At 32.9% G+C, this 26,974-nt stretch overlaps 1 protein-coding gene across 8 annotated transcripts in view; it reads right to left on the bottom strand.

Moving 5' to 3' along the window:
* The window catches only part of LOC128217530 (kinesin-like protein klp-3), a 46,106-nt gene extending 21,941 nt beyond the window's left edge, over positions 1 to 24,165 (bottom strand). Inside the window, exons 1-9 of one of the 8 annotated variants that reach the window (XM_052924711.1) lie at positions 23,744 to 24,165; positions 18,496 to 18,817; positions 13,510 to 13,563; positions 12,579 to 12,620; positions 10,159 to 10,251; positions 9,375 to 9,860; positions 6,325 to 6,432; positions 4,679 to 4,756; positions 1,965 to 2,123 (exon numbers count right to left, since the gene is read on the bottom strand). In XM_052924711.1, the coding sequence (XP_052780671.1) occupies positions 1,965 to 2,123; positions 4,679 to 4,756; positions 6,325 to 6,432; positions 9,375 to 9,860; positions 10,159 to 10,251; positions 12,579 to 12,620; positions 13,510 to 13,563; positions 18,496 to 18,783 (1,308 nt within the window). In that variant the 5' untranslated portion in view covers positions 18,784 to 18,817; positions 23,744 to 24,165. The remainder of the gene's footprint in view (positions 1 to 1,964; positions 2,124 to 4,678; positions 4,757 to 6,324; positions 6,433 to 9,374; positions 9,861 to 10,158; positions 10,252 to 12,578; positions 12,621 to 13,509; positions 13,564 to 18,495; positions 18,818 to 23,743) is intronic. The other 7 variants (XM_052924713.1, XM_052924712.1, XM_052924715.1 and 4 more) reach the window with 7 other exon arrangements.
* Between the last annotated feature and the right edge of the window lie 2,809 nt (positions 24,166 to 26,974).

Genomic DNA, 26,974 nt, shown 5'->3' with positions numbered 1-26,974 from the left:
CAATATGTATTGAAATAATTGAGGATGAGTTGACGTCAAACGGGCATCAATAATTCATCTGGTAAATGTTCATGGCCTGTCGATTCTGCACAATAATGGTGCAAAGGAACCAAATATAAATCAATATTTTTTTTCGAAACTTAAATATTTGAATATTAATGGCAACAAGTTTAGTTTATTCACTGTTAAAGGGACTTAATTGACACCAGATGGTCCAAAAATAGGCAAAAAGTATTTCCTCAAAGAAGCCTAGAATTGTCAACACAAACTAGAATATGGATATTACATAATTTTATTTTGGTTTTAAGAATATACGCAACAATCATGTCATCTCACAAGCTTTCTCAGCTGAGTTTCCGCGTTTGAAAATAGTGCGGAATTGTTTTTCTGAACACTTAGAAAGTCTAATGTGATTGTTTCACACACTAATCTGTCATACCCAGTAAATTTTAAATTGGAGAAATACACAAAAACTGCAAAATATAAATGTGTGGTATGCGATAAGATACATCAGTAAATCAGATTAAATGCCTTGTACACAACGATATCAATTTGATGTAAGTTTTTTACATTTGTCTTTTCTACTTGATATGGTATCATTTGGTATCAAGTCCCTTTAATATCAAAACATCTATAATTAGTTCTCTCGATAAATGTGTTCTAAAACCAGAAAGACATTGTCAGGGTCAATGTCTCACTATGAATAGATATCACGAAACTAAATTGAAGTCATTGTCTTGAAGTGTTTAAGGTTGGCGTGAATATTTGCAAAACAACATTAGAAAGTCACTTGAGAGTGATCGATTATTACTTCACTTTAGGAAATGATATCAAACCAAAATGTACACAGTTAGATACCGGTTATTTAAAACATACTGCTATAAAACACGATATATTTTCAGTCATGTCGATTTAAACATACCCAAACCTTACAACTGTATAATATTTTAGATATATTTTTCAAACAAATGCGCCTTTTATCAAGATATTTTTTAAAAATAAAAAAAATAATCACAAACAACAAACTTTCAGTCATTCTCATAGAATTCTGACTGTAGGTGCTAAAAGGCAAAGATTCCTGTTTTTACCAGGAATGAGGCCAGCGTCATGGTATAGCTGTATTTTAATCATCACCCTCATGTATTCGAGGCCCTCATAGTGGATTTATCCAGATATCTTTTATGTATCAATGCTCACAACTTATCACCAATGACTTTTTATTCAGTTATTCTACAAACCGATGATAACAGGGCCCTGCAACGGATGCCTTACATATTATAATCATGGAGTGTTTGCATCTAACAGTGAAAACAGTATCAGGGATCTTGGTCTTTAAATTAAATATGTATCTATTAATAAATTATTGTATTTATTCAATTAGTTCCGTGACAGGAATTAACAATCATGAGTCTCTGTGAATATGCCTCATTTCTCTAATGTGCAAAAAACATTAACTAGTATGATGGACGATTCCTTAGGAGTTTAAAGACTGATTAAAAAAACAAGCAAAACTTTTTACACTCTAGAACATATTGATGAGTTAAGTTTTCCTTATTGACCATGAACATCTTCATCGTGAACAACCACAAGTTAAAAGCATGAAGACAGTTACAGCCATCTGAAGCCGAATTCAATAAGCATCTTAGTGAATATTTCAACTTAAGAGAGAATTTCGTAATTTTTGACATCAATTATTTGATATACCAGCTCAGCAGCTTTTCATCCAAATTATTCATATGCATAAAATGTTTAGACCTTTTTCTTGCTTATTTTCATATTTTTGGTGTACAAACATTTTTCGTTTTCTTGAAATTCAATTTAGAAAAAAGACATTTTTTTCAATAAGCAGAAAATTGTTACTAAGATGCTTATTAAATACGGCCCTTGAACTCTGATTGAATAGAAACCACAGAGACAATACCATTAGTCAAAAAGTTAAAAGAAAGCTTTGCTATATAACTTACATAGAATATATATGTCGGTATTCTTCCCCTTGTTGGGTGCATCAGGAATCCCTCACGGTCATCTGCCCCTCCACCCCGACTGCGACCCTGGGACTTTGAACTCTGACCCTGGCTTGACGCCCCTGCACCCTGCTCCCCTGATTGGCCAGCCTGCTCCTGCTGTAATATACGTACACAGGGATAGAATGTAGCATAATATAGACACACAGATCATAAGTCAACAAGTTTACAACTATTCAATTCAGTTTGATTTTTAAAAAGCTGATAATGTTCTATATTTATGTACAATAAATGATGATCAGTAGTGTTCTATGTTCACATTCAATGACATGACAATCTGTGTTCAATGAGTTATATGTTCATGTAAGTAACAAGACAATCAGTAGTGTTCTGTGTTCACATACAAATAAATGACAATCTGTGTGTTCAATGAGTTATATGTTCATGTAAGTAACAAGACAATCAGAAGTGTTCTGTGTTCACTAACAATGACATGACAATCAGTAGTGTTCCATGATCACATACAATGACATGATGATCAGTAGTGTTCTGTGTTCACATACAATGACATGACAATCAGTAGTGTTCTGTGTTCACATAATTATGATGATCAGTAGTGTTCTGTGTTCACATACAATGACATCACAATCAGTAGTATTCTAACCCTAACCCAACAGCTGAACTTAAAATTCCATACTATTTAAAACTCTGACAAATATGTAAATTGGGAGTATGAGAGTGGTCTAGCAGTATATATATGCACCCGCCTGCCTTTAAGAGGGCGTAGGTTCTATCCCTAACAGAAGCATGTTATATTGGTCTTTCAAAAAGCACACCAGTTCTGATTTTTACCCAGGAAACTGAATCAGGTATGATTCTATAAGCTAGCTATCAGCTTTTGTCTCAATCATGCTAAAAGAAACGAGTATAAACTAAATAACTGTCTAATAGCGTAAAACTGTAAAGAAACACAGAGCTGCTGTTTTTTGTTTGGAAATCTGTAGACCATCATTATATAGCGGGAAAAACTTATCTATATAATCTACATACCATCATAGTGGAAACACTAGCAGATTCCCCCCCCCCCTTAAATCATCCAAGATTTTTTTAATATAGGAGAAAAAGTAAAAGAATACGCCCAAAATGCACCATTTTGGACTAGATTTTTTTAAATTTTCTTGAGGAGGTACCCCCAAACTCTTCTGCCAACATTTTAAACAAATATAATTTTGCGTCTGATGGAGGGGCGCAAATCAAAAGGTGCGCTCCTAAGTTACACCCACTCTAACGACAAATCCTGGATCCGCCCGTGGGAAAATAAACAAGAATGACACGGACTGAATGGCAATGCTCGACTTTTTTAAATAAAAATCAGTAAAAAAAACAAGGGTCACAGCTGAACAATGATTAAATCCAGGGTTACTGACCTTGCTGAATACAAATGTGTTTTGTCACAGGTAACATGTGCGACAAGTTTCATGTGAATATCGTTAATGGTTTTTGAGGGTCGTGGTAAAAGCTTCTTTTATGCAGACAACAACAACACTAAGGTTATCATGTTAAGCTATTTTTCATAAAAAACAGACTATCTAAAACAAAATGGGGGGAGAAAATCACTGGCGATAAAATGAAATGAGCTAGCTGATAAGGCAACAAAATGAATATAAATTGAAATTAATGTTCATGTACAATAAAAAGAAACAAAAATGGTAAACATTTATTTTACTCGATAATAAAAAAATGAACTTTGTAGCATGCACTTAAATTCTTTTAAACTACATTTTGTAATCATTTAATACACTAATTATAAAAATAGCTCTAATTGTTATGACTAAAGAATAATATAAACAATTATATTTCAATTATCAACTATTTTCATATCTAAAACTGCATTTGAGCACTAAGAATCTACAATAATACACAAGTTTACCTCAAAGATATAAAATTGCAAACCCTCTAACAACATTACCTGTCCACCTTGTGCACGCTGTTTTGTTAAAAACGCAACAATCTTCATTTATCAAGAACATTATAAAACTGTCCGGAGCACAAAGAATATGCATCAGACAATTTGTTTCTTAAATGTAAGTGGACCATAGGATTTAATACAAGCCTACATTATTTTTAAATTTTTACATGAGGCCATACAAAATGGTTTTTCATGTTAAGTGTAAAAAAAATGAAAAAACATAAATGAGTGACATCCTATGTAGAATATAGACCCAAGAGCAGGCTCCTTCGTCCAATCTGAGTTCATTTTTAAATGTTATATAAGATTTCCACTAACAAAATGAGTTCAAATAAAACTCGTATCTAAGTTGATCATGGGAATCACACAAAATGCATCATTTTCTAATATCAAATGCCAGGAATTCTAATTCCAATTTATGAAGCATGATGTTTTAACTTGTGTTCTGCAGTCTTCATTTAGTTAAAGGAAATTAACATGTTCAGCAATCATTGTTGATCATATAAAATGTTTTTGTTTTTATGGGGAAGCCCAAAATCTATCCATCCACAGCCCTTTAACAAAGAAAAATAACACAGGGAACTGAATCTTAACACGTTAATCATTAAAGATTGTCATAATTCTATAAAATACTGAAATTTGCAAGAGATATAATATTTTCAGTTATAAAGCCTGCAAGTGAAGCCTTGAAGGTCAAAGGTAAAAGGTCAAGGCTACAAGCTGAGGTCATGTAAAGGTCAAATACCTGGCTGTCATCCTTGAGTATGGTGTTCGTGACGAGCAGACCCTCGTTGTACCAGCGCTTCGGGAATGGCTGCCACTCCTGAAAATATAGGGGGGGAAAAGATGAGAAATCCAGCTCAACAGTATCTTTGACAGCATTTTAAGAAGAATTAAAATAATTCATACATTTATAGCATGTGTACAATGAATATCCAACGGTTAGCTACACCACTGGATATGTGCAGACTTTCCTGTTATATGTGTCCTGGGCAATAATGAGGTAAAAATAATTGAACTTAAAGATGCACTCTGACTCCAAAATAAGATTAACCACAATTCATACAATTGTTTTATTATACCAAAAACGATGAATAAATGTCGAAAACAATGGTTCTAATGAAGTATACCAAGTTGACTTTAAAAGAAAGGTGCAGAAAACACCATATTTCTGACTTGTGAGTCAAATGTAGATCACATTACAAAACTATACTTTCAAAAACTTGATTCTTACATTAGATTTACACTGTTGAAGTATTATTTATACAAGTTAAACTCTTAAGAAATTTCACAACATTTCACAAACCAACACTGCTTTTATAATTAGATCATTTGTAAGTATAATGGTGTTATACAACGTCAATATTTGAACATGGTAGTTCAAACAGCGGCGAACTTGCCTGATGTTAGACCCCACGAGAATTCAAGCCTAAAGCAGGTCTAGGAATATGTAATCAATGGAATCCTGCTCTTTTAATATTTTCTCAGGTCATAATCAATTTAAGAAAGTTTCAACAAATATGTCCAATCAAGGATATATAAAAGTTTTATACGTTGTGATGGTAATACTTATAACAATAAAAACCATAACATATAAATGTTATTATTGTTAACTTTCATATATTTTTAGCTTTGGAAGTTTCATGGATACTATTGTGATCTGCAGTAGCTTCTAACAAGATTTGGGACAACTGTTTCAGCTGCACTGGTTTTATGAAAATATATGAACATATCATTAACTATTTCAAGGTTAAAAGTAAACAAGGATGTTGTTAACCAGGTTGTTAACCAGGTTGTTAACTTGAAAACAGTTCTGAACAATAGGTCTGATGTATCTCTTTCTATTTCAAATCTCTCTCAAGTACCCAATATCATTATAACATCGAATACTGGTGATGTAATCAATAAATTACTGTGATCTTAAAGATGCACACTTACTCCCAAATGAGATTTACCAGAATTGAAACAATTGTTTTAATATACCAAAAAGGATGAATAAATGTTGAAAACAATGGTTCTTGTGGAGATCGAGTTGAATTTTGAAAGAAAGGTGCAGAAAACATGTTTTTTTCTACCTTATGAGACTATAGTTAATCTTTTAGCACTCACCAATCATTAAATATTTTAGCGTTTTTAGCTATTAAATACGCAGTTATAAACTTGTTATCAGTTATTAATATTTACCATAAATGCATTATCTAGTAAGTAGTTAAAGGTGTATCACTCAAAATTTATGTTTGTTATACATGTGTATGTATTGATTTTGAATAAGAGTGTCACTTTAATAACTTTCAATTGAACCGAATAAAACAATTTAAGCCTGTCCAAGGGTAAGAGTTAAACTAATATTAACTTTTGAGTAATTTCCCTTGCCCACAAAGAGTTGCGTACCTTGGAGCCCCAGTCGTCGAGGTAGAAGCGCATTCCAGTCTGGTAGATACATTGGAACTCCTTCCCGCTTCGATGGTAAAACGTCTCAAACACAATGTCATCTTCTTTCTGAAAAATGCACAAAAAGTATTTTTACAACATTTATACATTGCCAGAAAAACCTTGAAATTACATGAGTATATATAAAACATGATTTATTACACCAGCATATAATCTGTATAACAACAAAAACAACATTTTATTAAAATGAAAAATATTAAAACTTTACTAACAATGGAAATAACTCATTCAACATTATAACATTTGCATATAATTATGATGGAAATAGTTCATACAACATTGCAACTATGGCATAATAATTATGTAAATAGCATATCTGTAATTAAAAAGCGATATTTGTTTTTTAATGATTGTATACTATAATTTTAAGTCAAAATAAATTGACAATATTAAAGCTTTACTGCATTTCTAAATTACCAAATATCAGTCTAACCGCGATGATACACAAGGATGATAAAATCATGGAAATCTTGAAAAGTTGAGTTTGAGTATGTGGGTTTCAAGGGCTAAGACCCCCCCCCCCCCACTTCCCTCCCCTCACCTGAAAATGTCTGAAAAAGCCATTTATATCCATTTAAAAGTACTGTTTTGCAACTACCCAGAACCACCTCCCCCCCCCCCCCCGAACTACGGTAGTGTAAATTGATAGCTCCCAATCCTCACTTTAGGGTTACTCCGGAATTTTATCATCCCTATTTTCTATAATATGATTTTCACAGTACTATTATAATTCTTTTTGAGGTTGTATATATTCATAATGACTACAGACATCTGAAAGGTTAGTAAAATTATGCATTTACCATAAACAATCTTATAAACATCCAAAAAGGCACCATTAGAAATTAACTTCAACCATTTTTTAGTGTTAAAATAATAACACCAAGTCATATCCCTTATATAGGAAAGATCAAATCATTATGACATACTGTATTAGGATTTAACACAAATCATTATGACATACTGTAGTAAGATTTAACACAAACCATTATGACATACTGTATTAAGATTTAACACAAATCATTATGACATACTGTAGTAAGATTTAACACAAATCATTATGACATACTGTATTAGGATTTAACACAAATCATTATGACATACTGTAGTAAGATTTAACACAAACCATTATGACATACTGTATTAAGATTTAACACAAATCATTATGACATACTGTAGTAAGATTTAACACAAATCATTATGACATACTGTATTAAGATTTAACACAAATCATTATGACATACTGTATTAAGATTTAACACAAACCATTATGACATACTGTATTAAGATTTAACACAAACCATTATGACATACTGTATTAAGATTTAACACAAATCATTATGACATACTGTATTAAGATTTAACACAAACCATTATGACATACTGAATTAATATTTAAAGGGACTGTACACCAGATTGGCACCAAAAAAATGGTTTTTTTCTGTGACGAATCTCAGGACAATTATTTATAAAATGTTTTACTCTTTGATATCATAATTGTAAAAAAAATCCAAAATGTAAAAAAAAATCCGAGTCGGAGACCGGGTTCGAACCGGGGTCGCCAAAATTGCAGTCCAGTGTTGTATCCACTGTGCTATTAATGCTTACCCTGAACAGTAGGAATATTTCAGCTATATACCTAACTTGGTAATATCCTGTGATAACATCGACTAGACAATCACGCATAAGGAATGAATTCTACTAGGTAAACATACCTAGTAATCTTTTTTAATGGAAAAATACAAAAAAACTACAAAAAAATAAATTAATCGTTAACTATGTGTTACTTCAGTTAGCAAGTTTCAATACATTGTACACATTGATACCAAGTTTATGTCAGTTTTTCGACAATTTTATCATCATACGGAGTACTGCCCCTTTAAAACATATATTATTACCTGAAATAAATTAAAAAGCAAATTGTTTTGAGTTACAAACAATCATGCTTTAAAATGAAAAACAATACTTCACAAAAATGCTAAAAATTGCAAATTAAAAATAACATGCAGAGGTCTTAATTAAAATACATTTGAATATAACCATGCGATATACACATGTTTCAGTCCTTATTTCATTCAAAGGAGTAAATATACACCCAAATAACAATCATTGTCCGAGATCATGTAACTAAACCTTGTCAGTAACATTTTGACCTCACAAGGACAGAGTTCCTAATTTGTTAAATAGAAAACTATGACCCTGATGTGCTAATCTTATCTTTTGTATTCACAAGTTTTTACAAATTGAAGCATTTGGTGATAGTCACTTAGAGTAAAATTTGACAAGAAGCCATCTATGCTACATAAAAAAAGAAAAGAAACAGTAGGTTTTTGAAAATAAAATGTTTCTAATTTTCTGAGATTTATTTCAAGGAGTGATTAACCATTTCAGGAACTGATTTGTGAATTATTTAAACCATTTCCTGCTTTCGTTAAAAGCCTAACATCCATTTAAATCTCATGTGAAAATCAAATATTGACATTTATATAATGAAGATATATGGAAAGCCATTAACATAAATTTTGAATGTCCTCACAGGTAGAAATTTATTAAAACCCTTCAAGATGGCCTGTAATTTGGACTTTAGTCCATTTATTCCTGCTATTGATAAGAGGATCAATTCAATGAAATCTGAAAAATGACAAAATCTTTAATTGCTTAAACACTCGGACAACCTCTTATTCTACTTGTCATATATTTATCAAATCATATATGTATGTAAATTTGATTTAGTGTGGCTGTATTTTTCATTACAATTAAATCTTGGCGAGCTTAAAATTAATGATAGTTATTGTCAAAAACAAATCTTTTTTGATTCTGTATTATACTCATTAAAATGCAAGACTTAGTTAATTGTTAAAATTTTCTGTTATACATATATTTTTTTCATTAGACATGTTTTATACATTTAGACATGCAAAAACAGGTAAGTGTTACAAACTACTTTAGATTTCTGTTATCCAATCATTAGTCTTTGTTTTCAAAGTTGTTACCATGGATACACCCTCCGCTTTATCCTCAGTTCCTTTCGTCTTATTTTCCTTCTTTTTCTGTTTCCTATCAGTGTTGTTGCCCCGACTACCATCCCCATGACTACTCGACCCCTCAACAACCTTGACCTGAGACGTCCCTCCGTCCCCACCATCATCAAAACTAAGGTCAGAGTCAATGCCAGCATTCCTCTCATCATCATTAACATTCTGGCTGGTATTTTGACCTTGACTGCTGATCATTTTTCCTTTGCCTTTATTAATATCATCTCCAATTTTTAGATCAGCTTGTTGGACCCTTTCCCCAGCTTGTGCTGGTTTTCCGCCAATATTCTCCAGTCCGCTCTCCCGCAGGAGTGCTAGGTCTTGTTCTATCTCATCCAGAACCTGTTTGGTGGCACTGGGTCTCACGGTCGAGCCAACCTGGGAATCTGATGGGGCTTTCCTAGCAAGGGGAGGCTTCCCAGACACAGCTGGCTCATGGAGACCCTGTTGTTACATAAAGCTGGGGATTCAGATATAGGGCTAAAGATAATAAGATGACAAGTAAATGTGACCAAAGTCTTTCCATTCCAAGGTGTGTAGTCATGGTGATGGCATCTTGGAAACAAATGTACAAATCTTATTTAAATCATGACAATATGAAATAAAAACATCAGAAATAAACAACTATTTGATAACACATATTATTTTAGACTACAAAATAAAAACTTTACTCCGTACAAAAATTTATAAAACTCCCTCAATAAGCATGTTAATTATAAAGCCCACGCCAAACTTTGTTTACCCCTGCAATCTGCCCATGGGCTGCAGATCCATTTGATGTGGCTGGCTCGTTACCCTCGGCAACCGTTTGTAATGGTTGCCGGGCAACAGATCTCTATAGCAAGACATATAGAACATGCTATTACATAGAAAACGGGAAATATATGAGAATATGGGCAAAACGTTGATAAATGCCTTCAGACAACATGATGTGGATGTATCTGTGTATATTTAGACATATAGATAGTGAATATATGCAACAATAAATATCACAACTGTACCATGTCATACATCATCGGCAACCACAGTACTTTCTGCTGTTACACTTAATACGACGCATAGCGTAGTGTGTATTGGGGGTATCAGAGGATGCATGTGATAGTGAATTGAATGGCGTAGGGGAGTGTTATATACAAGAGATAATTTTGTGTTTTACTACAAATACACAACAGTCAATCATACTTGACGAGTTTCAAACAAATCTTGTAATGTATACATGTTTTTCCCTTCCTGTAAAAAACATTTGAATTACATGATATGCAGGATTTCATATCAAATACAATCCAATGAGGAAGAGAATTATTTACACCAAACATGGTAATTGAAGTCAATGATTAAAAACCCAGGGGCAGATGTTAAGTTTTAAACAACACTATGGGCTAATTGTTGAGATCTTTGTTTTAAGTTAAAAACATTGTTAATGTTATCATAGATATCTTTCAAATCGTTACAACTATGGAATGTTTATGGAAACACCTCATCTGTTGTATTTCTGTTGAGACTATCATTTCAGACGTACTTGTTTAAATATAATGCACCAGTCAATTGTAACCATGGCTACCCCAGGTCTGAGGAATAGCTGGGACTTTGACTTTCGGTCCAGCTAAACCCGGGTAAAACCTCCGCCCTATAGGACAAACTGCTCGCAAAATCCCCGCCAAATGCCCCCGCACCCCAGGGACCCTAGGTAAGGCCCGTTCCCCACTATTTTTGGCGCTAAGACAAAACCACGGCATTCAACCGGCACTATGGGGCCACCTGTAAGGTAAAAACATGGCCCATTTCCCCAGCATACCCCCGGCCTGGGGGGGCCATGGTTACAATTAACTGTAGCATAAATATATGAGCATATCATCGTTTCACTTTTAAAGTAAAACAGCGACGCCGTTAATCATGCTGTTAACCTTAACAAAATTTTGAACAATCGGCCCTACATAACACATAAGCAATGTGGTGTTAACATTCTAAAACCATTTTAATACAACGCACTAGGAAGTAAAAAAACTGCCTGTATTTTAGTTCCAACATATTTGTTTGCCTTAAAAAATATATTTGAACAGACTTGTTAAAAACTGCATCACCCTTTGGTCTTTTCTGAAAAAAAATTGCTGAAATATTCACAGACAGTCAACATAACAATTATGAAAAATATTTTCACAACATAATGACGGTTAAAAAAACAAATAAATGTTTTACTGCATTTAGGAATGATTTGAGTGGTACTCATTCATAACATAGCAATTACAATTGTGAACAGCGAGCAGTTTCACCCCCTTTGATATCTACAAATCTGCAATGGAAGATACCATACAACAACAAACACTGTGCAGAGGTCTGCGAGCTACAACAGTAGGCGTGTGGTAATTTGTCTGGGAATTAGTGTATATTGCTATACAGAGAACACAAAAGGTCTGCACGCTACAACAACAGGCGTGAATTGCATCTGGGAATCAAGCTCTGGTGAGCGAGGGCGATAGTTTACATAACAATACAGAGAACATGGGTCGCACGCTACAAGAAGCAAGTGTGAATATTGTCTGGTAATTAAGCTCCGGTTAGTGCGAGTGATAGTGAACTTAACAATACAGAAAATATAACATACTACACAAAATACTTGCATCAAATAAATTAGGATATATTAGCCGATAGTCATTCTTGAACATTTAGAAATGTACGAAATAATAGTTTGCCAAACATTGTAATGAATAACGCAAAAAAAAACATTGACAGGGGAGGTAATTCTGTTCCAAGAAGACACAGAAACCTAGACAATCTAATTTAAAACCTTTTCTTCTTGTTTTTCTACATTTCTGCATCATAATAGACTATTGAAGAAATCCAACTAAATCCAACTAAGTATAATCAATTTTAACTGTTCCTATTTTTACCTAAGATTTTGGCTTATTTAAGAAGAGAAATGGAAACATTTGTGATTTTTCATGTTACAATAAATTATTGCAAAAACAAAATACCATGTCATGCGAGTGTTTGTTCTTGAAAATACTTTGATTTTAATTTACCGGTAACATAAATTCAAAACAAAGAAAACATAAACAACATCCATGACCTGACTTCTAGGGTCAAGGTCGGAGTGTTTTCAAGGTCAAAGTGTTATAAGGTGAGTGTTAAACTGCAGTTAGGTCAACAACCATCAACAAGTACCTGCTGTGCCGGCATGTTGGCTGATCTCCCCTGAGATTGAGGCTGAAAACAGAGGCAGTCAACAGTTTCTAACTCTGGTTATATTTATCTACTCAAACAAGTTATTGACCCTAAAGGTCATTGTTAAGACAGATCAAGTATACATTGTTGTATGGTGACCACGATTTCAAGGTCAATGTCAAGGTCATTTAATGTATGTTATATATACTTAATGTTTATATGTTTTTTTTATGATAAATTTGAAAATACTACATATGAGTCTGCCTTCCTTAACTGCGATTACAATACCTTGAAGTAGTTTGTGGAGAGGGAAACATAAAAAATATATTTGATATTTAAAGACTGCGATCAAACAGTAAAGAGTTTTTAATTACAGTATGTTTCAAAGCTTTCCATAATGGATTTTTTTTTCTATTATGTCAGCAGAAAAGTAAAAAAAAATAGAAATCATAGACACTGAACTTAAAAAAAAGCATGGTTACAAAATACTTATCATCGTAAAGTAATAAATATAATTACGGTGGGATTTTTTTTATTGCAATATTTAGTTTTTGGTTTAGAAACTGGTCCCAATTTCTCCAAAATTCTCAAGCTCCGAGTACGCTATTATTTCTTTTATGTATATTGCTAATAGAAAGGAAATAAATTCTGGTCCTTATATTTTGAACATCTTTTGAGTTCTTGGTGATCTAAGCTGAATTTTGTATGATAACTATTATATTGTCAATTAAAATGTCATTAGACATGTAAAAAAGTTGAGAACTCTAAAAATAGTATGTTTCAAAGCAAAATCAAAAATATAAAAAATAAATTCTCAAATCATGCCTCATAAAAATAGCGTGCATTAATACATTTTCAAATACTCTTCTAACTTAAACAGTATAGAAAGCAAAAATACGATGTACACAGAAATTACAACATTTATTCATACTTTTTTGTCCTTTAATTTTACACCCTCCAAGGCAGGGGTCTGTTCTGGGGGGTCCTGGAATAGTTTATTTACGCTTGTGTTTGTATTATACTGTTAGAAACTTTTAGCGCAGAGTGGCCAAGTGGTATCCTAGGTGTCTGCCTCTCACACAAGGGGTCATAAGGTCGAGCCCAACCAGGGGCCATTATGTTACCCTGTTCCGACCAAGCGACAATGGAAACAAACTTGATCATGGTCAAGGTTTGATAGATTGTTTGTGTTTATGCTGTATGAACTCAGAAGGGCAAGTTTACCAATTCATGGAAATTGTGCTAGCACTTCTTGGGAAATTTGCATGTGTGACCAGCTGCATTCATACAGCATAAACAAACAAAAAATCCAATCAAGCCTCACATTTACAGTACATGTTCAATATACACGGTAATTTTTATCATGAATAAAACTTTCGAAAAATCTTAAGATGTTAATTATATTGAGGCCAAAAAAAAATTGGTTTGGTTAGGGTTACATCCTTTTCAAAAACAGGTAGGGAAGAAAGGCTTTTTTTCTTATTAGGGTTAGGGTTATATAAGAACATTATTGTTATCATTGAAGATTGGTGTTTAAACAATCTTCTCTATAATGCTTTAAAGGTTTTAAAGTACATATTAGGACACACACTTAATTTTTTATTTTATTTTTCCAACTGACTATAAAAACAGTCGGGCCGGCGCCCATTGGGTAGGTAGGGTCATGCAGGTAACCCGAACCAAATGATTTCTTTTTACGCCTGAGTGGAGTAAGAGGCAGACACCTACAGCACTGAAATATCACATGTCACTGAAATATCACCTACATGTGATCAGAAAATGTGTAATAGTAATTTAAAAGACCATCTGCGTTAAAATCAGCATTAGTAACATGGAAAATACAGAAGATAGTTCACACAGCAAAGAGCTCACAATAATAAACTGCACAATATAATAAACTGCACAATATTTTAAAAGAGCATATGAAAACCTTTAGAGATTAAATAGTCACTAATCTGTTATTTACAATCCAGTGGAGATTTTAACTGGTTAAGAACAATTGAAGAGCCAAAAGATTTTAATACCTGTATGTACAATTATTATGTACTAACAGTAGAAGTATTACAACCAGGAGCTATTTTGGTTACATGTAAACAAACTGTACTAAAGTTCATTTTGTTAACTAATATTATGCTTTCACATTTTCATATTAATGACAAGAGCTTAGCGAATAAGTATAACACTAATGTATAACGGTGTAAAACATTGGACAATAATTTGTCCTTAAAATTGTAATCATAATCATGTACATGTTCAGAATATTCCATATTGTTTAGTTTACAATTTTAAGCATCCATATTCTGAACAGGGAAACATAACCAAAATTTTAAGGGTCCATATTCTGAACAGGGAGATATTATTACAATTTATGAATCCATATTTTTAACAGAGAAACATTATCACAATTTTAAGGATCCATATTCTGAACAGGGACACATGATTACAATTTAAGGATCCATATTCTGAACAGGGACACATTGTGACAATTTAAGGATCCATATTCTGAACAGGGACACATTGTGACAATTTAAGGATCCATATTCTGAACAGGGACACATTGTGACAATTTATGGATCCATATTCTGAACAGAGAAACATTATCACAATTTTAAGGATCCATATTCTGAACAGGGAGATATTATTACAATTTATGAATCCATATTTTTAACAGAGAAACATTATCACAATTTTAAGGATCCATATTCAGGACAGGGACACATGATTACAATTTAAGGATCCATATTCTGAACAGGGACACATTGTGACAATTTATGGATCCATATTCTGAACAGGGACACATTGTGACAATTTATGGATACAAATTCTGAACAGGGACACATTGTGACAATTTATGGATCCATATTCTGAACAGGGACACATTGTGACAATTTATGGATCCATATTCTGAACAGGGACACATTGTGACAATTTAAGGATCCATATTCTGAACAGGGACACATTGTGACAATTTATGGATACAAATTCTGAACAGGGACACATTGTGACAATTTATGGATCCATATTCTGAACAGGGACACATTGTGACAATTTAAGGATCCATATTCTGAACAGGGACACACTGTGACAATTTAAGGATCCATATTCTGAACAGGGACACATAATTACTATTTATGGATCCATATTCTGAACAGGGAGACATGCTTACAATTTAAGGATCCATATTCTGAACAGGGACATACTGTGACAATTTAAGGATCCATATTCTGAACAGGGACACATAATTACTATTTATGGATCCATATTCTGAACAGGGAGACATGATTACTATTTATGGATCCATATTCTGAACAGGGACACATAATTACCATTTATGGATCCATATTCTGAACAGGGACACATAATGACTATTTATGGATCCATATTCTGAACAGGGACACATTGTGACAATTTATGGATCCATATTCTGAACAGGGACACATTGTGACAATTTATGGATCCATATTCTGAGCAGGGACACATTGTGACAATTTATGGATACAAATTCTGAACAGGGACACATTGTGACAATTTATGGATCCATATTCTGAACAGGGACACATTGTGACAATTTATGGATCCATATTCTGAACAGGGACACATTGTGACAATTTATGGATCCATATTCTGAACAGGGACACATGATTACAATTTATGGATCCATATTCTGAACAGGGACACATTGTGACAATTTATGGATCCATATTCTGAACAGGGACACACTGTGACAATTTAAGGATCCATATTCTGAACAGGGACACATTGTGACAATTTAAGGATCCATATTCTGAACAGGGACACATAATTACTATTTATGGATCCATATTCTGAACAGGGACACATGATTACAATTTAAGGATCCATATTCTGAACAGGGACACACTGTGACAATTTAAGGATCCATATTCTGAACAGGGACACACTGTGACAATTTAAGGATCCATATTCTGAACAGGGACACACTGTGACAATTTAAGGATCCATATTCTGAACAGGGACACATAATTACTATTTATGGATCCATATTCTGAACAGGGAGACATTATTACAATTTATGGAACCATATTCTGAACAGGGACACATAATTACTATTTATGGATCCATATTCTGAACAGGGACACATAATTACTATTTATGGATCCATATTCTGAACAGGGAGACATGATTACTATTTATGGATCCATATTCTGAACAGGGACACATAATTACTATTTATGGATCCATATTCTGAACAGGGACACATAATTACTATTTATGGATCCATATTCTGAACAGGGAGACATGATAACTATTTATGGATCCATATTCTGAACAGGGACACATAATTACTATTTATGGATCCATATTCTGAACAGGGAGACATTATTACTATTTATGGATCCATATTCTAAACAGGGACACATGATTACTATTTATGGATCCATATTATATACAGGGACACATGATTACAATTTATGGATCCATATTCTATACAGGGACACATAATTACTATTTATGGATCCATATTCTATACAGGGACACATGATTACAATTTATGGACCCATATTCTATACAGGGACACATAATTACTATTTATGGATCCATATTCTGAACAGGGACACATTGTGACAATTTATGGATCCATATTCTGAACAGGGACACATTGTGACAATTTAAGGATCCATATTCTGAACAGGGACACACTGTGACAATTTAAGGATCCATATTCTATACAGGGACACATGATTACAATTTATGGATCCATATTCTAAACAGGGACACATAATTACTATTTATGGATCCATATTCTGAACATGGAGACATGATTTCTATTTATGGATCCATATTCACAACATATTCTGAACAGGGAGACATGATTACTATTTATGGATCCATATTCTATACAGGGACACATGATTACAATTTATGGATCCATATTCTATACAGGGACACATGATTACAATTTATGGATCCATATTCTATACAGGGACACATTATTACAATTTATGGATCCATATTCTATACAGGGACACATGATTACAATTTATGGATCCATATTCTATACAGGGACACATGATTACAATTTATGGATCCATATTCTATACAGGGACACATAATTACTATTTATGGATCCATATTCTGAACAGGGACACATGATTACAATTTATGGATCCATATTCTTGTGACAATTTAAGGATCCATATTCTGAACAGGGACACACTGTGACAATTTATGGATCCATATTCTGAACAGGGACACACTGTGACAATTTAAGGATCCATATTCTGAACAGGGACACATAATTACTATTTATGGATCCATATTCTATACAGGGACACATGATTACAATTTATGGATACATATTCTATACAGGGACACATGATTACAATTTATGGATACATATTCTATACAGGGACACATGATTACAATTTAAGGATACATATTCTACACAGGGACACATGATTACAATTTATGGATCCATATTCTGAGCAGGAACACAGAATAACAATTTTAAGGGCAGCTTAGAATCCAATGTTTAATACCTGTTACATACCAAAAATACTTTATATCCGAATTACAGAGTAATGTTAATATAACATGTGTAAAATGTGTTTTAACCCGTTATTCATATAGACATTCTCATACTCAAAAGAGGGACAAACACCATCCCTTTTAACATGTCATCTGAGGCACTTTTAATTGATCAATTTGAAGTCAACATATTTTGCAGGAAGTATTGAACAAGTAAAGATAATGTTAATGTTAATGACTAGCAACATGAAACAACCTAAAGAAATGTCATATTAATGTTAATTCTTCTAAAAATCTAATGGGGTTTGACACTGGTTTGTGTCTTAAACTAAATGTTGAACACATCTGGCTAAACTGCCTAAACAATTATTGGCACACAATTATCAACATTATTAACACAATTAATTACCTTTTTGCCGTTGCTAGCGTTTGCAGCTGCCCCGCGCTGCGAGGTCTGTTCCTTCGGCCGCCTCTCTGCGGTGCTGCCCGAGGCTCCTGGGTCCTGGCCCCGCGGTGTGCGATTACTGGAGCTGCCCGGGTTGGGGCTCGCTCCTTGGGAACGCGCACGGGAACTAGTCCCGGCGGCGATCTGAACCTCCTCGAACTGACGGTTACGTTTGGGCTGTTTGGGTGTCTGACGTGCGGTAGGTGGTGCTGACTGGACTTCTTTAGCTTCAGATGAAGAGCCACTCCCCATCGTCACCTACAGAGATCCACACATCATTCTCAACCTGAAATATAACACTTTAAAGTGAAACTCTTATTTAAAATCAATACATACACATGTATAACAAACATAAATTTTAAGTGATGAATCTTTAACTACTTACTTATTAATGCATTTATGGAAAATATTAATTACTGATAACAAGATTGTAACTGTGTATTTAATAGCTGAAAATGCACAAATATTAAATGATTGGTGAGTGCTAAAAGATTTACAGTGATCAATCAACTATTGTCTCATACAATAGTAATACAGTGTTTTCTGCACCTTTCTTTCAAATTAAACACTATATACCTCATAAGAACCATTGATTGCAATATTTATTCATCCTTTTTGATAAATTAAAACAATTGTATTCATTGTGGAACATCATATTTATGAAAGTTAGTGTGTATCTTTAACTTAACTTAGTTTATATGTTTTATTTCAGCTGGATTGTGAAGGCAGCTGCCAGCCTGTATGAATCAGACTCGAGTCTGTCTCTGGAGTATTGGAATTGAGATCTAGTGTCGCTTTGAGTAGTCCAGGGCTGGTATTTATAAAACATCTTCACTCTTTTCCTACCTAAACTCATTTTCCTAACTTAAGTATCTCGTTTGTTATTTGTTATAAAAGATTAATACTATCTGAAATGCTTTATTTTTTATTGATGTAAATGAATAAACATACATTTATTTTAAAATCACTTATATACTTCTTTTGAATTTGACTATGAAAATTTTAATGATTCAACTTTAGTTAAGAAATGTCTCAAGATGTTTTATGATACCAGCCCCAGGAATGTTCCCCTTATCAAGCACGGTAAAAAAAATGAAGTTTTCTTTTATTTTTTTCAAATCTAGGTGAAGAAAATGTTTGGTTAGGGTTACATCCTTTTCAAAAACATGAAGGGTAAGGTAGGCATTTCATTTTTTATATTTATTTTTATTATTTAATAGGCTTTATAAATATAAGAACATTATTTTCATCAATGGTGTTAAAATAATCTTCTTTATGAAGCCTTCAAGGTTTAAACAACATATTAAAACAGATTTTTTTTTTATTTTTTTTTTCAACTGACTACAAAAACCGTAGGGTCGGTGTCTATTTCACAAGAAGGGTTACCCAAACCACATGTATTTCTTTTTTTAAGTCTTTCTTTTGTATCACTACATCAACCCCACCCCTCAGAAAGTAAATCAAGTATACTTTTATATGCAAGTTTCATTCTACATTTAGTAGCTAAAGGGATAAAGATTGAAACTTTTTAGCATTCATGATTAGTAAGTCAATAAGAGTTTTGTGATCTCACACGGAAAACACCATCTACCGGTAGTTAAAGAATATTTTTAAGGGATTTGCAACTCTTTCAATTAAAAGGCTTAAAAATATTTGTTGAAGAATCATCATTTTGAATGGTTCAGATTTGCAATATTTAGCTTCAAAAGGACGGATGATGGATTTGACTATAAAGGAGGCATAACTCAGGAGCGTAATCTCTTCACTTTCGCTCCTTCCTAAGAACCAAAAAAAGAGTTTGCAGAGAGTTTGGGGGGTAGTAGTTTGGGGGTAGTCCCCCCAAGAATTTGTTTAACAATTTCTATTCCCAAATGGTACATTTACGGCATATTTTTTTATATTATTACTTTTTTCTCCTCAACCAAATATTTCTCCCCCCCCCCCAGCCCCCGGGTTCAGCTAGTGCTTCATACAATTAAGATACTTCATAGTTGATTATTATGATAACGAACGGCTTTTGTAGATACTTGCTCCAATATGTGTTCATTTTAACATACTGTGAAATCATTAATATTTGTTGGCATGAAATTTCGTGGTTTGCTGAAAAAATACAATTTCGTGGGTACTTGAATTCGTGGTTTTTCAGTTTTGAAAAAAAAAATCGAATATGCGATCATCTGCATAATCTCCACGCGCTGGCCCGTGATTTCCGTCTTCTACGTCACACGGTTTATGACACTCGCTAAAGTGGTACGAGATGCCGATTAGTGCACATACCCATGTCAATTATCGATTTGATTAGGAGATTAAGGTTATAAAAGAAGATGTTCCCTGATCATAAATACAGATAGGGAAAGCCATTGAATACCAATTAAGAATTTTGCAAACTGTGAAAACACAGAAAAGGTGCTTATATTTGAGTAAACAAGATAATTTCAATATTTATTCACACGTTTTTGTTTTATTAATATAATGAACGCGTTGTTTTGTACTTTGTACTCTGTTACCTCCCATGTAATCGATTAATTATTTCATTAAATAAAAAAATCGAGTACCAACACTCATCACAGTCTTGTAAACCTGGAGATTTTCATTAACAGCACACGTTTAAACACGTGATGTCATTTGGTTCATAAAAACACATTCAATTGATTTGGTTTATTTGTTAAAGGCAGATATAATATATTAACAAAACAATGATAGTAAAATATACAGTGAGACAGCTATAAACGCTGTATCCTGCGACTTCTGTAATGAATAAACTAGTATGTACATAACATGGCAGTTGAAAAGGTGAATAAAGGGTCTATATTTCGTGGGATCTTAAATTCGTGGATCACCCTACCCACGAAAACCACGAACATTAATGATTTCACAGTATATGCTTTTATTTCCAGGTCACAAGTTATTTATTTTTATTATTATTTTGTTATTTTTCGTTATTTTTTTTAACTGTTATGTATGTCTGTTATTCACGGAAAATAGCTCATTGAGCTAATTTTTCTTGTTAACACATACCCGACTTAAAATAAAGATTCTTGTATCTTGTATCATGTATCTTGTATAGTTTTATCAGATATAAATTTGACCAATGTTCTTTACGACTAACTGAAGAGCTGGTCTTTAAGTGAAAGGAAACCCTTGATAAACCTTATTGAAAATTAGTCCGAATTTCAACGACCATTGATTTCATTAGTGGGTCAGATATCGTAAAAGTAATAGATAAACATCATATATGGGCCATTTGCAGTAGGAGTCGACATAAAGTAAACTCAGAATAGCTGAAATACTTGACTGGAGCACTCTCATAAAATATCTACAAATCCCCTTCAGAGTGTTTGCACATCATTAGCATTTTGTACAAAAATATTTCATGAGCATCAATGAAAAACAAACATATTTGAAAAATGTTAACGTAATTAAATTCCAAATTCCTATGATGTTACTTTTATTGTATAAACAATGTACTTCATAGTTGAAATCATATTACGTAAGACTTCATATTGCTTAATGTGAGAAGGTTTCAGATTTAACTATATACATGTAGCCAGTAAGTATTAGGCATGTTTACCTGTATTTTTTTTATTGCTAATGTTTGCATATGAACTTAGCATTTGAAGGTTTTGGAGCATTTAATGATTGTTGCTTTTGCTCCTAGTTTATTTGCAAACAGTAGTTATGGCCAACATTGAAAAGTAAATGACTATACTTGTTGCTTGAAGACTGAGGTGGTTGGTCCAAATGAACGATGACAATAAAACTGCATGTTGGAGTTTTGTTCATGGATTTATCCAATATTAATCTTCATTTAACCATATTGATTTTCATTATCCCATGATTGATTGGGTCCAGGAATAAAACTGTTCCAGAAAGCACAATGCCGATTCCCGCCCAGGATGCAACATACTGGCTTACACAAGAACACTGAACAGACTATAAGCATTATGTTGCTTATGGCAACATATGACCTTTCCTGATTTAACACCAGAAGCTTTAAAGTGGTTCTTTAAACCCTTATGAGCAGATAATGAAGAATCAGGCTGGGGCAGGGCTAGGAAGACATTATATAAGCATCACAGACACAAATATTAAAGTATTGTTTATAACAAACAAATCTATTACAGTCAACGAAATCCGTCTTCCATATAAACTAGCCCAGGTTCTCATGCTTGTGCTTAGCATCAACATTTTGACCAATACATAACATCAGGAATATGAGCAAGCCCGGTAAGCATGCTACCAGTTCAAGGCTTGAAGGCTTACTTCAACCACTGCCAGGATTTGTTTTTCATACTTGTCATTTGAGCCAGGTTCCTTGACTTGAAGTCTTACCTGACAACTGAAATACCGGGGGGGGGGGGGGGGGGGGGGGGGGGGGGTAATGGCATCAAGCAAACAGGCATCTGATTAAAAACTACTAGGTTAGCTAAATTCTAAATGTTGTGACTACATCTACTTCACACAATGTATATAAATACCATTAACAAATAAAACAGTTGTTTCTCTGGTCTTGTTTAGTTCCAAATAATTAATATTGGATTTCTTTTATGAATTATAGATGATCACATTAATATAGCATGACTGTGTCAACTAAGTACATTGTACGTATACAGACAAGCTAGGTACTTATATCCAGTACAGAACAATAGCTACTGATTGACTATTGATAATTTATTATGTTCATACAATAGATTAGGGAAGCTATTATAAACCCCACCCTTAGAGTTTATATGAACAGTCAAAACTGACATGATTTAGCCCATTTCTATAACCACAAGATCATGATAAATTGTTATTGTTTTTTTTAATTTATAATTCATGCAATGTTAAAATGATTTAAGTAAGTTTCAAATATTCATATTTCAAAATAAATTACAAAGCTTTAATAAATTGACCTACCTGGTATGTACAATAATTAACTTTGTTTTAAGGGTGGGGTTTCAGTCATTATCTTTAAGGAGCTTATTTCAAACAAATATTTCAGTTAATACGAAACAAGCAAGTATCTCTTAAACAGAAAATGACTTCCTGAATGGCATTTCAGAATACGTTAACTTTGCTTCCTTTCCGAATGTATTTGTATGTTCAATAGTTATTTTGATGTTTTAATATCCTAATGACTTCAAAATATGTTTAACAGTTTATAACTTTAGGAGCCATATTTTTCCAAATAAAATTACTGTACAAACTAAACTTTGTAAGTTTATCTTACCTGTAAGTTCTGTATATATTATGTTTTATATTCCAAACAGAGACTTAATTCCAAATGTGTGATGTATGTATTCCTTTATTAAACACTACTGATGAATTGCCAACTATATGAAATAACGTCCATATGATTCTATTTTAATCCCACGGGTGAAATACAGTTTTTATTGATCACCAATAATTTGAACAGTAAGTTAAATAGTTGACAGAAGAAAAAAAAGGAATTCGCCAATGTGACTATTTTGCCGTTACTCTTCAGTGTTCAATATCGAGAAAAAATGTAGTTAAATCATACAGCTAGGTAATTCCTATATACTGACAGTCAAGTAAAGCGAAGTATTGATTAACTTAAAGAGTATAAAATGTACATGTCTCAATGAAGTTCCACTGTATAGAGTATAGACTAATTCTACAAGGATTACTAGGTCTGTGGTCACAGATAATAAGTTAATTTGCAAACCATAAAATGCAAATCTTGTTAATAAGTCTTTAACTCATCAAATTGACACATTCAAAAATATTTTTATTAACCTAGTCTTGCATGTAAACCAATTCAAATAAAAACCAATTAAATCTCTGTAAATAAAATTGAAATTTAAGCTGATGTGTTTCATTTCAGTTCAAAACTACATTTTATTTTGAAAGTGAAAGGACATTAGAGGGTTAAGTCAATTTTGATTTTTTAATTAATGGAATGAACATTTAGTGTAAGTGTTATTTAGTAGAAGATAAGACGGCCAACTTTCTATACACCTTATTGAGTTCAATGAAAACTTAATTCTTCCATTGTGGAATAGCAGGTAACCGCTCAGCTCGCTGCTAGGCAAATGTAAACACTCAGCCAAAACAGTGTCGCATGTTACATATTTAATAGTTAACTTCTATTAACTGCACACTCTAATGCTCAAAATATTTCTGTTATAAAAAAAGCAGCAGTGTTTTAATGACTCAAAGACTAAAGGCTAGTTATACACAGGATAATCAAATATTCTTTTTAGACTTCTTTGATCTTAATCAAAAGGGAGGTAACTCTCAGTTAATAAAATTCAAATGTTAAAGATTGTCCACTTATTACCCCCCCTTCTTAAGCATTGATCGATTAGGACATTGGGTCCACTATTTTTTTTAATCTTTTGTTGCAACTAAAAAGATAAGCTCACTCATTTTGTGGAAAAAAGAAAAGAAAACTAAAAAAATATGATTTGTATACAGATTAAAAAAACATTAAACTTTTTATACATGTATCATAATGGTGTTTTTCAAATTAATAGCTATGATGCCACAAAATAGGTTTAAATAGGCTTATTCCAAAGTTAAAATGGCACAGAAATATCACATATTTTTTTTATTTGTATACAAATCATATACTTTTTTATCATTAGATTTAAAATTAAATGGTTTGCATTAAGAATATATATCATAATGGTGTTTTTCAAATTAATAGCTATGATGCCACAAAATAGATTAAAATCTATAGGCTTATTCCAAAGTTAAAATGGCACAGAAATATCACAATTATTTTTTTATTTGTACACAAATCATATACCTTTTTTATCATTAGATTCAAAATTAAATGGTTTGCATTAAAAATATATTTTTTTAATTTTGCATCACCCTATAATGTGTGCCCTTAATGTAAGAAACGTTACATAATGAAAAAATATAAGTAACTATCAGTGTTTTTTAAAACACAACATGACATGAATTAATATTCTAGAAGTTTTTGATATGTATACGGTAAGCCAGATATTGATAGATATTATTTTAAACCTAGTGACTCGTACAACAGTACATCAACAACAATTAAAACTCTCCATAACTAACCCTAACCCTAACCCTAACCTATACATTGCATCTGAGTATAACATGTTTTAAATTGGCCTCTTTTCAGATGTATTTATTCATGATGTGAATCCGGGTCAACTCGGCCCAATTACCTTTTCGGCCTGGTCCAAATCGGCCCAGTTACCATTTCGGCCTGGTCCATTTCGGCCTACTTTTTGTATTGTTATTATTATACTCAAATTCATTTGTGAATACGTATATTAGACGACAGTAATGTTGTATATATTTTTTCAGACATTCTATTTCCTCAAGAGACAAAATGGAATCAGAAAGAATGAGAAATATGTTGTATTAAAATATTTATTTCCGAATCTAATATACTCTACTGCAACCAACACACATTTAATAATAAAACAAAACAATTATTGTTGATCTCTACAAATCCGCAAATGACATCATCACATCCTTACACATCTTGGACGCCTGCCTGTACTCGTCTTAGGAGATCCCTGAAAAATATCATTTCATGCATGTATCGTAACATCATTATTATTAAAACTAAATTGAAATATAAAATTGACCACAGTATAAACAAGTGAAACATGCATTTTTGGGCGTCCTTGTCCCTTTTTCTTTGACAAGTTGCGGTATCAATAATGAAATGACATCCTAACACGTGCCAATACATTACCGTAAGTGACACTCCAATAAAAGTAACACAATTTACTAAAAGTAACTTAGCAACGGTCTTGTTCATGAACAGATCATATCAGTAAGTTTAATATAATCATATATAATCTGAATACATATAGTTCTAAATATAATTATGTTCATGCAAATTCAAAACTTCTTACCTGTTCCGCAAGTTCTGTGTTGCCATCGCTGCCACCAGTCAAAATCCACAGCCTGCTGACGCTGCCTAACTGTGTTACAAACTCAGGTAAAATAATTAGCTTTAAGTAGTTTAAAAACATCATTATCATCCTTTGAAATTTTCAATTAACAAAGGTGTTGTTGGTGTTCATTTAAACACTCTCACACTGCTCTAAATAATTGCGCCAACTTAGGTGTGAACAACTTAATACCATAGACAGGCTTTCCTTTTAAAAGTAGGCCGTAAAGGACTAGGCCGATTTGGACCAGGCCGAAAAGGTAATTGGGCCGAGTTGACTCGACACCCATGATGTAGTACCAACTGAGTTGTTCTTAGAACCCCATACTGGTTTTTACTCAAACCTGGGCCACAATACCACTCACTCTTTCATTTGACGTTTTTAACTGTTTATCCATTTAATGTTTAACGTACATTGTACTTGTGTATCAATTTATTTGTTGAAATAATACTGGTGTGCACATACTATAGACAACTAAAATTTAAGAATACATAAATACATATTTCTCAGACTTCTCCATCTCCTTCAGATAAGAGTTTTCACTACTAGTTTCTTTA

The sequence above is a fragment of the Mya arenaria genome, chromosome 14 (assembly GCF_026914265.1).
Source record: "Mya arenaria isolate MELC-2E11 chromosome 14, ASM2691426v1".
Classification (NCBI taxonomy): Eukaryota; Metazoa; Mollusca; class Bivalvia; order Myida; family Myidae; genus Mya; species Mya arenaria.
The sequence above is the reverse complement of the archived record's forward strand: the minus strand, read 5'-3'. Positions and strand labels throughout refer to the sequence as shown.